The sequence below is a fragment of the Strix aluco genome, chromosome 3, assembly GCF_031877795.1.
Source record: "Strix aluco isolate bStrAlu1 chromosome 3, bStrAlu1.hap1, whole genome shotgun sequence".
Classification (NCBI taxonomy): domain Eukaryota; kingdom Metazoa; phylum Chordata; class Aves; order Strigiformes; family Strigidae; genus Strix; species Strix aluco.
This window is the reverse complement of record NC_133933.1, coordinates 69,169,180-69,185,394: the sequence shown is the minus strand read 5'-3', so window position 1 is coordinate 69,185,394 and position 16,215 is coordinate 69,169,180. Positions and strand designations below refer to the sequence as shown.

At 39.5% G+C, this 16,215-nt stretch overlaps 1 protein-coding gene across 3 annotated transcripts; it reads left to right on the top strand.

Moving 5' to 3' along the window:
• Positions 1 to 393: 393 nt before the first annotated feature.
• TBPL1 (TATA-box binding protein like 1) lies at positions 394 to 15,052 on the top strand. Of its 3 annotated transcripts, none has more exons than XM_074819056.1 (7): positions 394 to 582; positions 7,020 to 7,206; positions 7,862 to 7,944; positions 8,844 to 8,907; positions 10,617 to 10,720; positions 10,821 to 10,915; positions 13,801 to 15,052. In XM_074819056.1, the coding sequence occupies exons 2-7, from the start codon at positions 7,072 to 7,074 to the stop codon at positions 13,869 to 13,871; spliced, it is 552 nt and encodes a 183-aa protein (XP_074675157.1). In that variant the 5' UTR covers positions 394 to 582; positions 7,020 to 7,071; the 3' UTR covers positions 13,872 to 15,052. The 3 variants fall into 3 exon arrangements, with proteins under 3 accessions (XP_074675157.1, XP_074675158.1, XP_074675160.1); XM_074819057.1 differs by lacking the exon at positions 394 to 582 and adding an exon at positions 779 to 1,288; XM_074819059.1 differs by lacking the exon at positions 394 to 582 and adding an exon at positions 1,324 to 6,185.
• Positions 15,053 to 16,215: the final 1,163 nt, after the last annotated feature.

The following is a 16,215-nucleotide window of genomic DNA, read 5'->3' as shown; positions in this document are numbered from 1 at the left end:
CCCTCCTGCTGCACAGCCGGAAAAAGTCCACCAGAAAAATTCCCCGCCTGCTGCGCGGCCTCCGAAGCTCCCTGGGCGGCTCTGAGGCAACGCGGCTGCTAAGGGGGAGCCTCACGACGGGCGCCGCGGCAGGTAAAGGCCTAGCTGCGCCCGGCCTGGGCCGCTGAGGCAGCGCCGGCACTACAACAGGCGGCAGGGAGCAGCGGGCCCCAGCGCCGGGGAACGAGGGCCGGCGCCGTAACTGCCCGATTAGGCCACTGCGGGGCGGCCCGGAGCCGCCACCCGCCCCAGGCGGTGCCACCGCCCGCCGCGCCTGGGGGGCGGCAGACGAAAGCGGAAGTGCGCTGCTAGCGCGGCCCCTTCCCCCCCCACCACCCTCCCGCCGCCGTGACTTCCGGCGGCCGCTCTAGCCGGCGCCGCGTCTATGCCCGCGGCGCTGGGGGATGTTTATTGTCGCGGGGAGTCGGCCCAGGACCCGGAACGCCGCCGGGCGCCAGCGGCGGGGCGCCTAGCAACCGGCACCCCGCTCCGCCCCGCCCCGACCGCCGCCGCCAACCGCCCAGCCGCCCGCCCGCCCGCACGGTAACGGCTGCTGTCCGCCGACGGGCCGCGCTCCTCTTCTTTCTCGCCGCCGCCTCGGGGGGCCGCGGCCCGGCGGACCCCGCAGCCCCTGCCCCGGGGGGACGCGGCCCCGCCGCCCGCCCGCGCGCGCCGGGGGGTGGGGGTGGGTGGGCGCGGGCCCCCCCCCCCGCGTCCCTTCCCGGCTGAGGTGAGGGAGGCGGCGCGGAGCCTCCCCCGCCTCGCCGCGGGCCCGACGGCACCTCCCGTCGCGGTGCCGTACCCCCCCTCCCTCCTCCCCGGGACGGGCGGTGCGTGGCTGGGGCCGCCGTGTCCGGGAGGGGAAGACGGCAGAGCATCCTCCAGGGGAAACGGCCCGTTCCCCGGCAACCGGCGAGGCTTCCCAGGGGGCACCGGCTGCCCCGCGCCCGAGTCCCCGAAATTGCGTGCCCGGCCCCGGGGGGATTGTAACGGCCGGGGCCGCTTCGGGCATAACCCAGCGCTGCCGAGCGGCGGAGACCGGCGTGTCTAGGCCGCCTTCTGCCTGCGCTTTGTTTCTGATGTGCTGGCCGGAGAAGTTTTTGGCAAAGGGGCTGAAGGCGGGTGGGAAAAAAAAAATTATTTGTTAACCCGAGTGTTGTGACGCTGGTGCATGTAGGGCTTTGAGTGAGATTCCCATCTGCATGAGTAGGAAGAGTACTTCTGTTTCCTCAGTCGAGTCACAGAAATGGTAAATGTTTGACTGGGGGGGTGGTGAGAGGCTTACCTGTTGTGTTAAAGTATTTTGTAACAGCAAAACAGATTTCAGTTTTTCTTACAATGTTTTATCAAGTTGGAATGTCCACCTAACCTGTCTACCAAGACTTTGTCATACTTAACAACAATTTTCTACGTATCATAATGACCTAACGGATTGTTCTTAATGCTTGGCATTCCACTATTACTGAATCTTATAAGGGAAAGATGGCACAAAATTGGATGCAAGTTAATCTTGCTTTAAATACAAATGGACCTTTCTGATGAGGAAGATTTGAGGAAAATGGCCTGTCTTGAAATACTTAAAAATATGCTTCCTGGTCTTGTTCCATAAACCGTTTGGCTTTATTCCTGCAACTGGATTTGTGCTGGAAGACCCCAGGTCCATGGGGATGCAGTATGCTTAGCCAAGAGATTAGACAGCAGGATCGGGCATTTGTGTCCTTGTTTATGGTATAGCTGGTATAAACTTTCTGTGCATTGGTCTAATTGGACAGATCCTTACTTTGGCACTGGTTTTATGCATATTTGGAAATTTTCTCCCTCTCCCAAATATATTTGTTTCATTCTTTTGGAAATAGTCATTACTGTGCAAGTCTTGAAAGGTGAGAATATTGGCTTCAAGACGGTCTTTTGCTTTAGGGACAATTTAACTTGCCACTAGAGACAACAAAAAGTAAAAGCATGCCCCACTGGCTGGGTGGCTGTAACTGAGAAAGTTGTTCAGACCAGAGGATTTTCTATACAGACAGTAGTAGCTATGTTGCTCTTAGTTCTGGGGAGTCATTCATCTGCCACTGTACTGTGTCGTGTCTAAGAATTCAAGCAGATTTCAGAGGTCTGTCACCTCCAGTGTTTTCATACGAACCTGCCTCCTGAGGGGCTGAACACAAATCTAAAAAAATGCACCTTCAGCGCAAGGATGTAGTTGACTCTCCTCATTCCTGATGGGCTTTATTTTGCACATTCTCTTCTCTCATATGGAGGTTCCTGTTAATTTCTTCAAAAATGCTTTTCAAGCATTAGTTTGACGAATGTCTACTGGCGCAGTAGTGGCAGGTATCCCTTCAGCTGGGCTGTTGGAACTGTTTGTGGTGTGGGTCAGTTGGTGAACTGCTTTGGAGCAAGGTTAAAAATAACCGAAGTTGCTTATACTTAGGCTGCTGGTGAAAAAGGTGTTTATTAAACTGTTCTGACATTAACGTAACCTTTGTTAGATGCCCCCCATCTACCTTTATAGCTCTGAGTTTCTTGGATCAAAGGTAGCCAAAAGCTTAAAATAATACTTTGTTTATATACCCCATCCCAAGTGCCTTTCCTTCCTCTTTGATGATGATGGTGTGGTTGGTTTCGAACTTTTTGAAGACAGCACTGGCTTTTTTTAGATTGTAAGATTTCAGCACAGGGTGTTTGTCTTCATGTGTGTTTATATAGTATCTAAAATAGTATGGCCGTGGTCCTAACTGGGGATGTATGGGTAATGCTTTGTTTGAGAATTTGAGCGCTCATTCCTTCCTCCTAAGTATTTCTTATTCTGGGAAGTTTCTCTAGTTTCAGTGTAGAATGCATTACTTTACAGTGTCAAATATCCTTGAGTTAGCTTTTGTTGTTGTTTTGCTGTTCATTATCATGCTTTACCTATCTACTTTTTTCCTCCTTCCTCTTTTTTTCCTCTCAGTGTAATATTCCAGTTGTACCCTGAAATCTATGTTGAAAAGAAAGAACAAACTTTTAAAATTTCCTTGATAAAATGAAATAATACAAACTTCTGCAGAGATGTATTGAAGCTTTTCTTTGTCTGTGAGGGTAGATTGTGTACACTGGTGCAAGAGAACTTGAAATCAAAGGCAGCTAGCTTCTTGCGCTGGAGAAAGCTGAATGACTTACATAATTTTAAAGAAATACTGCATATATAGACAAGTAAATGATTTTATTTTCAATTTTATCCTATTATTAAATTAGCATTAACTGGCAAAACATAATTTAGAAATGAGATTTAAGCTGCTGAAGTTCTAAGGTTCAGATGAGAGAACCTTTGTGCAAAATTAATCAACAAAAGCTGAGCTGAACTCAGTAAAATCAACTTAGGCATTTGCAGATCCAGAACTGGAAAGAACCAGATGTTTGGTTTCTACTCAGTCCCTCTCTTCTGCAAGTGTAACTGCATAAATATGGAATAGTAACAGGCTTGTAAGTAAGGCTGTTGCTTGATCTCAAAATGTATTTGTAAAAGCATGGAAGCATCATTTCCCCCATTTTGCAGATATGAGACAGAAATTCAGAAATTTGGGTTTTGAGAAAATACATAATGGGTCAGGGCTACACCACGTGGATACAGTAGTATGTATCAATATCACAGGAAACAAGAGAAAACTGGGAAAGAGGAGGATCATAATGTTGTTTGGGACTCATGTGTTCCAGCTAGTTCTGCTGCTGTAGATATATATAAATAAGAATAACATAATCTTTTTTCTTTTTTTAATTTTTTAGAGAACATTGTTACACCTTTTTTATAAACCTTCAGAATTTTTTTTGTATAGTGTATCTAGTACTTTATTAAAAAAAAAAAACGTTTAACTTGCTTGTGTTCACATGGTTCCTATGAATTTGGATTTCTTTGAGGCGTCCCAAAGAAAGGTAGCAGGATGTCTTTTCTCAAGATTTTTTTTTCTTTGTTGTCAGTTCAGCATGAGAGGTTAAAATGAATGCTAAGGCAGAGGTTGTAATAGATTATGCGTACCCACTGCTTGGACAGAAGTATCCAAGCCTAGAAACGTTTTGGTTTACCCAATATTTCTAAACCACTCCTTGGAAGAGGTTAACATTATATTTGTATATTAAATGGGAATGGGTGTATTCAAAATTGTTGATATTTTGATTCAGGTTCTCAATTTGGGTAGTATTTAGGAGCAGCAAATAGAGTTTTCCCAACACAAATGAGAAAAACTTGTCAATATTTTAATGTTCAATGTTTGAGTGAAAAGTTTAACAGTGAAATACCTCTGTTAGATCAAGTAACATTAAAGCAGAATAAAGGCAGTTTTCAGTATTTTTACACTGTATTCAGATACTGCTTCTGTAACAAATTATGTCCCTTTTTAACTGAATGTCACAAAAAATTGTTTAGAATATTAGCTACAGCTCTAAATTTCAAATTAAAAAGCTTCTCCCTAAATATCTGTTGTCTTGAACTTTCAGAACATGGCTAATGAAAATGGGGCACACTAATGTTGTGTAATTTTTCTCCCATTACAATCTCTGCAACTAGATTGTACTTCTAACCAAGATAGACCATAATTGCTGAAAACATCCTTACTGTGACAGCTCCACAGCATATTAATGTTCTTTTCTTCCTGTAGATCCTGCTTTAATAATAGATCTTTTCCTTTTAAATTGTAATTTTTCTTTCTTTCAACCACTTTTTCCTTTGTTCTGAATGAACATGTGACTTTTCTCCCAGGATCTGTTTAAGACAAGACATCAGGGTTTTATGGGGACATTATCATTCAGTATTATGGTTTGCTTAGAGGTTAACAACCTTTCAAGGGTGTTATGCATAACGGTGTTATTCTTTCAGAATGTAGAGACTGAGGGTGCCAGTAGAAACTTGCTGATAATTGGGAGACGCTGCTGATTGGAGGTACCTTGTTTTCTTACACAGCAATTGTTCCTGGGTTCCAGTAAGTGAACCCAGCGAGAGACAGGAGTTGGGAGCCAGAGTGGAAAACAAATGCCTCTCTGAAGATGCCATGGGTTCCAGTTCCTTGCTCTGTGCTGGCCCAGCCTGCATGCCATTCAAAATCTGCACATGTGCTATCTTTGGATCTGGTGCCATAAATTGCTAACCCAATCTGTAGTAGTCCATCAAAACCAGATGGGATAAGTCATTTCTAACTTTGAGGATTCATATAATTTTTGGTTCAAAAAAAAAAAAAAAAAGGATCCGGGAATACTAATTAGTTACTGTTTGTTCTCTTCTTTGCCTGCTTTTCCCCCCTACCCCCACACAGCGCCTTTGATTTTTCTGTTTTTTTCTTGCGGTTTCTTAATCTCTTTTCTGTGTTATCTCTCTTCTTGCCTCGTCTTATATTGGACAAGCCAGCAATTACGGAATAATTCTTTCATCCAGGAACAAGCTGCACAGTAGAAGCAGCAACCGTCACAGCAGTTGACCTAGTACATTATGCACATCTGCCTTGTAGTTTATTACTTCTGTATTGTCAGTGAGTTGTAGTCAAAGATGCACCCTGAGTGAGCTCTTGATTAGAGACTATGACATGATGTTTAAGAAGTCATAGTCAGATGAAAATACTGATAATAACGTTAATTTTTTATCTTGATGATTTCCAATATAGAATGTAAGGCCAAAACACTTAAAGTGATATAAATGCATTACATTCTGTTATGTATATTGTTGTTCTTGATGCATAGTCTCCTGCTTCTTCCATGGCAGTGACCGTGTAGAGCGTTTCATATGTCTGACTATTTTTCTTTGATTTTGCTCTTTGCTTTCTGTTGTATTCATTTTGGATGAAATAATACTAAAATTTTAGATGAATGGATCAAGATAATATTGCCTCTATCTCTTAGGCTGTGCTCTACTTAAACTGATTCTGCTGGAGTAAAATTAAGATTTTTATATTCTTCTACAAAGAAAAGTTCCTTAACAAACTACAGTATATTGATATAAGTCCTTTTCACTATATACCAATGTTCTTTCTCTTTTCCCCTCGCCTTTCCCCAAATACTTCACCTGAGATTTGAGATGTCTGCTGTCTTGGCTTTGGTACACGTACAGAAGAGGTGTCGGGCAGTCTCAGGCTGAGTGGTAGCCCAGCTCCCTGTCTTACGATCCTCCTCACTGAGTTGAGGTGTGTGTTAGGAGGGTCAGCTTCAACATGCATGGGCAGACTGGACCCTTCCTGGCTGTCTTAGGTTTGCTGTGCTTGCATTGGGCGGCCATCCTGTGCCTTCACAGTTACTCGCGCTTTCCCTCAGAAACACTTGATTTCACTCTGCACGTACAATATGTTCATTCTATGCAGTTCCTGTGGGCGCTGCAGAAGGGGGTGAGAGGCCACTGCGGCTCAGCCCAGGCTGCTGCTGCCACCTGGGCATTTTACATAGTTCACGTTATCCTATTATATTGGGAGAGATAGGCCAAGAGTGCTGGGTGAAGATGGGAAAGCTGTGGTAGCAGGCCGTCTACAGACAGCAGTTGGTGTAACCGCTGTTAGTTCAAAGTTATTCAGCAGGCTCATCCATTCACAAACGTCAAGCTGTTCAGAATTATCAACTTCAGTCAGAGAAGTGCATTTTCCTGAGGTGTCTAATGACATCCTCAAATGAGCTGAGGAAAGATTATCCACTGGAGCTATGGAAAAAGTTTCAGTAATCTTTACTGTGTCCTAATATAGTTGGTAAGAGTTGTAACATATTTAACTGGCAAGTTTAAATATTATCTCTCTCTATATATATGTATATACACTTTATTTCTGTTAAGTCTGGCAACATGGCTTCAAACAAGTAACCTATTTTCTATCATACAGGATGCAGACACCTCCCCTCCCCACACACAGTTAACTTAAATGAGTCAGAGTGTAGTCACTTCTGCTTCTTGTCTCATTTAAGGGACGGATGTATACAATGGCATTAATAGGCAATTTTCTACTAGTATGTTTAATTTTATCATTTTCGTTTCTCAGGATGTGATCTTCATGGTGAGCTGGTGGGAAAACTGAGTTTTAAATCACCCCAATGGATGCAGACAGTGATGTTGCATTGGACATTTTAATCACAAATGTAGTGTGTGTTTTTAGAACAAGATGTCATTTAAACTTGAGGAAGATCGCATTAGAGGGAGCAAATGTGATATACAAGCGTGATGTTGGGGTAAGAGATTCAACATACCTTGGTTATCTGGATTTATGAATGTTCCTTAAGCTAAACATTCTTGTGTCTGATATCTGTGTGTGATGGATAGAGAAAAGCATAGTTTTATTTCTGTCTTGATAGGCATTTAGTCTGTCATACACTAAACATACAGTAAGGGGAGTAAACAAAAAAAGTAGTAGAGGGGTAAATATTGTCTCAGAAGACACCAACTAGTGAGGTGAATACTGGGTATAAGGTATGTGGTGAGACCTCTTACACCTCAGGGTCTATTTTACCTCTCAAAATTTGATGGTTTTGTCAAGAAAATATATCCTGATAAGGTGTCAGCAACATGGGAGTCACTATATAATAAGAAAAAAATTAGAACAATGCTTGTGGCTTTCAGCTTTTTATTCAGAGGAAAATACCTTCATTTAATCTGTTTTGTAAACACTGAATCACTGGCTGACATATTCCATGCTTATTTTGCTCTTCTCCAGAGCTGGTTTTTTTTTAACTACTGAAAGAGATGAAAGAACAGTTCAAGGCTATAAAAAATAAAGGAAGTACTAGTGTAACAGTTGAGTTGTCTAACAGTTGATTTATTTTTTTTCCAGTATGAAATGGAACTATCACTAATTCCCAATTCTTCCATTTTTATTTTTCTTTTTAGAAAGTATTAATGAAGCTTAGGAAACCTAGGATTACGGCCACAATTTGGTCCTCAGGAAAAGTTATTTGCACAGGAGCCACAAGGTAAGTTCATGAAGATTCTTTCTCTAGCTGTAAATTCTTGTGTCTTTTAAAACATAAAGTTGTAAGTGAAGATGGCAAGAGGCAGTACTTGCCACTGTCAAGATTCACTCACACTGGATCACATGTAGATCCTTGCCAAGCTGTGTATTTGGGAGGAAGTTTCCTATGTGAAGTGGCTGCCTCAGACTGAGTTGAAATCTTAAGCAACATCAGTTCAGCCTTCTGGGAGAGCAGCAGGGAAAACTACTTTATGAAGAAAATCCTAGAGATTTTGTTTGAGAACTCTTTTAAGAATTCTGTATTTTTAGCCAGAACTTCAAACTTGGGAAGGGGTGACCTTTTCTGAGGAATACCTCTTACTCTTTCATGAAAACCCACCTGAATTTAATCAAGTTGTACATTGTTGAGGGACTAGGAAGAAGCAAAAGCAGACTCGCAGTTCAGATACATCTGAGACTTGCTAAACTCTTAACAGCTGAATTCCTTTAAGATATGTCTGCATTGTGGAGTAAGAATAAGTTACAACAGTAAATTTGCATACTTTCTGTATATGATCTCTGTCTCAAAATGGAAAATTATTAACTCCGGACTACCATGATCATATTTGTCTCTTAAGAGTATTTAGTATCATGTATGATCAGAATATGTCTCCTGCTTCACCTGGAGCCAAGTGCCAAGGTATTCTTCAAACAGGGCATAAAGGACTCCATTTTAACTATCTAGGTATTCAAATGTAATACATACAGTAGGATAAAATGAAGGCTGTCCATGTGATCATGGTTCATGTGCTACATGATGAAATGGTTTGTTTTGTAGTCTGAGTAGCTATTGTGGTATGTGTGCACACAAATATATACTCTGTTTCTGTTAATGCTAGATTCTTTTCTTTCTCCTTATAGTGAAGAAGAAGCTAAATTTGGTGCCAGACGATTAGCTCGTAGTCTACAGAAACTAGGTTTTCAGGTAATTCTGATGAAAAAGGACTTGTATGACTCAAGCAATGCCTGGTAGTCCCTTTTTTTGAAAGAAACAAAAATGAGAGAGCATAACAATTTAGCAGTGAGCATGTTTTCACTTGGATGCCCCTTTTGTGTCGGCATACGCTTTCCAGATGCTGGTTAAAGAGAAGCTGGTTTATTTTGTGGATTTGAGTTTCGTTTGGCAGCTGACAGTTGTGCTTCTTCACTGGCTAATGAACAACAAAATTTGTTTAATAAATGAACCACCCACAGATGTTTCTTGGATAGAATTTACAATATCTTGAAAGATTTATTTGGAAGGAGTGCTGAAGAGTATGAACATAACTCTCATTTCAACATAAGTTTTCCTCATTTCTGATGGAATAGCAGATATATATCCATCTTGTTAAGGGCAAGTTTGAGCCTCTTTAAAGAGGGGGTGAAAAAGTGCTTCTGTGCTGTTAGGTTGCCCAGTGGGAAATAAGCCAAATGAAATACTTAGGACATGACACCTCTCGTTTTTTCTGGGTTAACGTTACCAGTCAAAAACACCACTTGCATTTCATAGCAAAGGTTGAAAAGCAGCAATGTGAATGACTTAAAATGACATGTCTTAGTACTCCAAAACTTCCTGGTAGTCAGTTGCACTGTTTGCCCACAGTTTCAGTTTACAGATAGACACAGTGGCTACCCTTTGGCAGGGAAAGGCTACCTTTGATTGTAGTACATAAAGGCAGTGGTGACAGGCTATCCCGGTAATGCTGCATCAGACCCAAGCAGAAATTAAACACTCTTACTGTTAGGAATGCATACATTAGACCTAGCCTCTTAAACCTGGACTGGAACATTAGATTAGTGAGGTGAACAGTGCTTCCACGGTGGATGCACCAAGTTTTGTAATAAAAGTGAACAGTTTAAGTGGAACGTATTTTGAAGGTTAAATTGATAGTTGACCTTTTATAAGGATAAGTTGCTTCTACTGGTAGTATCCTTCTAAAAAGTTTTGACTGAGGAATGGTCATTTAAGTTTAGGCAATCTCGGAAAATGATCTAAAGTTTCTTCAGTGATATTGCCAACACTGACTTCTCAGCAGGGCATTTGTTTGTTTAGGAATTGTCTGTTGGCTATTTTGTTGTCATCTAAAATGACTGTGGTAAAGAATAACTGAAAGCCAGTAGTTTCAGCTGGGTTTCAGAAAGTGACGGAGTAGAAAAACAGCTTGCCATACTGGCCACTGGAGATTCGAAACAAAACAAGCTTTGTCTTTTTTTAGTCTTATCTTTAATAAAAATGGTGTATAGCAGCAAGGCATTAAAGAAGTTTTCAAATTGTGTAAGATTCTTGTAACAATGAAATTTAAGCTTTTTCTCTGTTTATGTTCCATGAGCTATTTAATTTAGTCTAATTTCAATTTGGTGGTGTTTAGTACAGCAATATGAGTTGTTTCTGTGTCTCACTCCTAAACTGTACTATAGCCATGTAATACTACTGTGAAGTATTTAGTTCAACAGTTACTGTACCATAGAAGGATAAAGTGAGTTCTTTAAGTACTGTTTAGATTCCTATTAGAAATGCATGAATCCCAAGGTTTTCATTTTGAAATCTCATCAAAATATTCTAATTAATATTCTTCTAATTTTTTTTTTCAACCCATACATCTGCCTTGCTGTAAACTGAATTTCTAATGGATTTTTTCTCTCTCTTTTGAAAAGGTAATTTTCACAGATTTTAAAGTTGTGAATGTTTTAGCAGTGTGCAACATGCCCTTTGAGATCAGATTGCCAGAATTTACGAAGAATAACAGACCTCATGCGAGGTATGGTAGAACTTTAAAGAATTATAGTCTTGGTATACTTCTTAAGATTTTCTTTTTCAGTTCTAGATCTGTCTTTTTTACCTTTTATTTTGTTTTCTAGTTATGAACCAGAACTTCATCCTGCCGTGTGTTACAGAATAAAAACTCTCAGAGCTACCTTACAGATTTTTTCCACAGGCAGTATCACAGTTACAGGTATTTTGATGTCAAAAATAAATATTTAACTTGTTGGGAATATTTAACTTTAGGGCCAGTAGGTTTAGGAAAGGAAGATGGTTAAAACAGTCAAAAGATATGTTGAAGGGATTTTGTTTACCACTGCTAGCACCTAGTTTGTTTTTGAGTGAAAGTGCCAGAAGAATTGTAGAGAAAGTGTTATTATTGGTAAGCTCAAAAATTACTTTGAATGTACATAGTCTGTTTTTTTTATAAAAACAAAAGTAATATAGGACTTGAGAATACAGGTATTTATTGTTTATTTAAATATTTGGATTTTGTTCCTTTTTTTCGTTTTCATAGTCCTGTGAACTACACTGCATGTAACGTTAACGTCCCTTTCATAAATACATGTTTCCAAACTGGAGATTTATGGAAACGTGTAGGATAGTACAGCATTTTGTCATAACTGAAGTTGACCAATACTTGCAGTTCTTCAGACTTGTGCCCTCTTCTCTTAAAGCTCAACTGAGAGAGAACCACCACCTGAATCAGAGGCATCAGTGATTTTTCCCATGTAATCAGAGACTTGATTGTCCTGGGTCTTGGAGATGCTATGCCATGTTTTTTCCCCTCTCTTCCTAATTTTCATTTTCCATTCTTTGTTATGTTAGCTTGTGAGGTGTCCACCACAGGTTTCCAGATATGAGAAGTCCGTTTTTCTTAGAGAATACCTGCTAAATGGTACAGAACCTAAAAACATCACTTTATATCACATCAGTGGGAGTTCTGTCATGCAGTTGTTAGAGCTTAGCTACTGGTTCAGATCTTTCACATCTTAAAGCCTAGGTATTTGTTAAGGAATTATGGGGAACTTTTCTCACAAGATATCAGAAGTGTTTTTTAAAGAAGACAAACTCCATCAGATTTAGTAATCTGAAAATATAGGGCTAAAAAGTATTTCAAGATTGCAGTATATGTTCTGAACAGAGCAACTCGTCTAGCCAAAACTAGAAACTAAATTTAAAGAAGAAGTTTGAGTATCACTGCAATAATAAAAGGCTCTCAGAGTGTCTTGTCAGCCTCCTAATGAGATTGAGCCTTTCTTTGAGATTCTTAATACCCCATATATGGGACAAAATCACTTTCATAGTTCCAGAATTGTCCTTTCAAATACAAAGGCAAATATGGTAAACATCAAACTTTTACTTCCTTCTGGTTTACTTGTTACAGTGCTTTTGAAATATTTCAGACCTGTTTGTTTCAAAGGCTTCTGTTTTGCCTAGGCCTTTCTTCTAGGGGAAAAAAGTGTTCACTGTCTTACACTTCTTGTTCTAAAAATGTTTTAAATTACTTTTCAACCTTACTGTACTCCCTCTCAAGTGTGTTCAGATGAGGTTACTTTTGACCATTCACGTTTCTGTAGTACTAGTACCTGACGTGCCACTAACTCAATTTTATTTGAGATACATAATTAGAAATGTTACTAAAAAAAGAAAGGGTTTTTTTAATGGGACAAGTCTAAAAAGATTTAGAGTTACACTGAGAAAAGAAAATAAAAATAACTGATACATGATAGGAAGATGTATTAATTTTTTTCCTCCAAAATGAGCGATGAGGGGGTTGTTTGGGGTGGGGGGTGTGTGTGTGTGTTTTGTTTTTCTTTTGTTTTTCTTCTCTTATACTCCCTACAATGATGATCCGCTTTCTTACATCTCTTCAACCCTACAGGGAGTAGCATTTTTTTACAACAATTATTTGTCTACTCATATTCTCACTTTCCGAAGGCTTTCTCTAGAACTTGCATTTCTATAATAGCAGACAAATTTAAGGAAGGTGCAGTATCTGCCCCGAAGGCAGGTATCTCACCAGGCTTGTTTTAGGTGAGTGCTTAACTCAACTTGAAAAGTTTGAAAATACAAGAAGAATCCATTTCATTTTCTTTCTGACTGAGCGTGTAAATTAAAACAGTATTTCCATAATTACTCAATGAAGTAATTTGTAACAAGTTATTTATGATTTTTGGGAACCATTTTGAACAGTTCTTTAGACTTTAAAAGTTTCTTCCAAGTATAAAGTGAGGTAAAAAAGCCCCCTGAGTTCACAGTCATTAAAGCACATGAGAAATTGCTGTTTTCATTTATCTGCATCACCAAACTTCTATACAGGATAAATTTCTTCTGGCATGTTCCTGCTTGCTTATTTGCAGTCTTAATTGTTCATTACATAAAATGATCTAGTACCATTAGAAGGCATTGCTAGTTCATTCTACCTTTTTCCCCAATGCTCATAGATCATGTTAGATAACCTTCATATTCTTCATCCTGAGACAATAAGCATTCCTTGGCTTGCAGGTTGTGTCCTTAGATCAGTGGTAGAACTATTTGCAAATTCCAGACTGGAAAGTAATAATCTATAATTCTCAAATATAAAATAACTTTGCTTGAAACATACTTCGGTTAAATCCAGCATTATTTAGCAGTAGTTTTTGTTGGTAGGTTTTTAAATGAAGAGATAAAAATGGCTAGGCTTTGAGTAATAAAGATTCCTAGAAGATTAGCATAATTAGAAGTATTTCTTTTACCTCTGCCACTGAGCCTCTGACTTCTTCTCTGGGCTGACTGCTTAAGCCAGTAAATCAAAAAGCACTCCAGTTGTTATGAAATTAAATTACAGTATTATTTATTTGTAGTCTAGCTATTGACCAGTGTAGAACATCCTGCAGATTTCATGTGAGAGTGTCTTCTTGTAAGTAAAAGTGATCAGAGTAACAGCTTCTTAAGTTGGGAGAAATTATTTTTGTCTACAGTATAAAGTTGTGGTAGCTAAAAATTCTATTAAGGTTATTTTACAGATACTACTGTTGTTTTAATTTCTGATTTTTCTCTTCCTACCACTTTTTTTTTTTTTTTAATATGTCTCAGGGCCAAACGTAAAGGCTGTTGCCAGTGCTGTGGAACAGATTTACCCATTCGTGTTTGAAAGCAGGAAATAAATTTTATAATTCACCACTTGATGGTTAGCTTCCCTAACCAAGCACCTTTAAAGACTGCTGCACATTGGACTAAAAGCAAAAAGGAAAACTGGACCAACCATAGCAGAAGAATGCAGACTCTTTTACTTGCTCATGGCGACAGTATAAACTCCAGTTCTTTTGGATTTTACTCTTAACAGTGCTGTATTGTAAAAACGGAAGTTTACAAGATATGAAATTGCTGCTTTTAAAAAGACATTCTATTTATTTTTGCAGTAATTTCTGTGTATTCATAAGCAAAGCTGTCACGATGTGCACTACCTTTAAAACATTATTTTTCTTTTTTTAAGTTTGAGCTTGTGTTTTATTTGTCTTTTACATTTTTGTATGCTGAATATTGGGCACCAAAGAAGCTGTAAAAGTTATCTTTTTCACCTGATGAATGTGCACAAATAAAAGTTTGGAAAATATTTCTCTTCATACCTGTTCTGTTATATTCCTTTCCCTTTTTCTATTACAGTTAAAATTGTATAGTTGCAAATTAATTTGAAACAATGTAAGAATAGTCTTTTGCTGATACCTTCTGTTTCTATTTGTAGTATGTGTAAAACTTTGTGCGTGGGTTAGACTGAAATCTATGGTAGTTACAGATGTTTATCTGAGGGTGAAATTTGGTTTGTTCCCATTTCTCTTAACTACATGCCAGACTTCAAGTATTTTCTTGCTGTTACATGAAGAGAAGACATGTCTAAATGTAAAGGTCTACAGCAAGTGCTTTCCTGTAGATGATGAGGAAATCTTATCAACTAAAGAAGCTGCTGTAGAAAAACCAACTGCCTTGTCCACCTACTGGATGCAAAAGGAAAAAAGTTACTATGTGAGCTTCAGTGTTCAGGAAAGTGGTGTTGTGCTTCAACTTAAGAAGATGGTATGGTCACGCTAATCCAGCCCCAGCCTATTGCTGAATGATTAACACAGACCTTCTCTACACTCTTCTTACTGTATAATAGTTTCATGACAGAAGCTGCCAACAAGCAATGAAGCTTGATTCGGGCATGTGTTATTATTGGTATTAATCTTGGACTTGGAAGCCAGTAGATGTTTCTCTCAATAAGTGCACATTTGAAGCAGAAGAGAGGTGAATGCTTAAAAGTAATGCAAATGCTACTTTTAAAAAGATACAATAAATATGTATAAATGTATGTATGTCTTTTTTCCCTATCTCACTGAAGAGAAATGTAACGCTACTATTGTGTGCTGCAGGTAATACGCAGTCTTGGTGCTAAAAATAGTAAACCATGAGCTGTTACTGCACCAGAAGTCACAGCTGCAAAAGAAAGGTGGAAGAACGTCCTGAAAAAACAAAGGCCTAGCATAATGTATTTAATCTGAGGGGATGCTTTAGAAGTTGGGGCTGCCTCTATTGACTTTAATTGTGGAAAGGAAGGAGTAGTCTGGGAACTGCTCAACCAAACCCCTCAGAACAAAAAGAAAGAAGCAACAACTTGCCACAAGCCTTATGCAATACATTCATAGAAGCCCTTTTAAGCTCAGTGTAGGTAGGAAAGAGGATTTATAGTCATGAAGTTCCTAAGTTGAGTTCAACAGTCATGGAATTCATGATAAAGAGCAGAGAAAGATATTTATATGCAAGAAAAAGCTGTTATATATGCAAGCTTCCCAGTTTGTGTAGAAGATAGTGTGGACCTCAGCACTCCTGACACGAATGAGGATTTTGTAAAAGTCATAGGGAGCAATGGACAAACCACCATTGGGGAACACTAGTGTATTACTATTACAATTTTAAAAAGAAAAAGCAGAAGGTAACAACAATGAACAAAATTGTAATGGGTTTTCCAGGAACAAAGTGTAGTCCTAAACTGATGAATGAGGATTTGGCCATTATAACTACAATAGCTCTCTTAGATGAGGATTGCCTCTTTTTTTCTGTTGGATCAAATTGCAAAGCACTTGAATGCTACTGGTGAACTTCTGGAGCTTTTATGAAGCATATGTGTCTCCTAAATTTATCTATGGAGAAAGGAATGTTTTGCTTTTTTGTTAGCACTGTCACATAGTATGAAATCTGCCTGTTAGAACAAAAATGAAAGGTAATAATAAGCTGCAATGTATTAAAATGGGAACTGTTTCTTCTGAAGCTCGGCTTATATCCATGCTAGTGGTTTGAGGCCTGTGTTAACAATCCATAAGGGAGGCGAAGAGCACACTGCTAAACTCGCAGGGTAGTATTGAGAAGGAGAGCAATAGCAAATAAAAGATTCCTTGAAATGTATGCTCACCTATCCTTCTAGCTCCAAAGGAACCTCAAACTGTGACAAGTACCTTTTTAAAGCTCTGATGATGA

Excerpts from the sequence above, each read along its gene's own strand:
- TBPL1 (XM_074819056.1), top strand. The coding sequence starts at position 7,072 with ATGGATGCAGACAGTGATGTTGCATTGGACATTTTAATCACAAATGTA. Across the intron at positions 7,945-8,843 it reads ATTTGCACAGGAGCCACAAG|TGAAGAAGAAGCTAAATTTG; the intron begins GTAAGTTCATGA and ends TTCTCCTTATAG. Across the intron at positions 8,908-10,616 it reads TACAGAAACTAGGTTTTCAG|GTAATTTTCACAGATTTTAA; the intron begins GTAATTCTGATG and ends TCTTTTGAAAAG.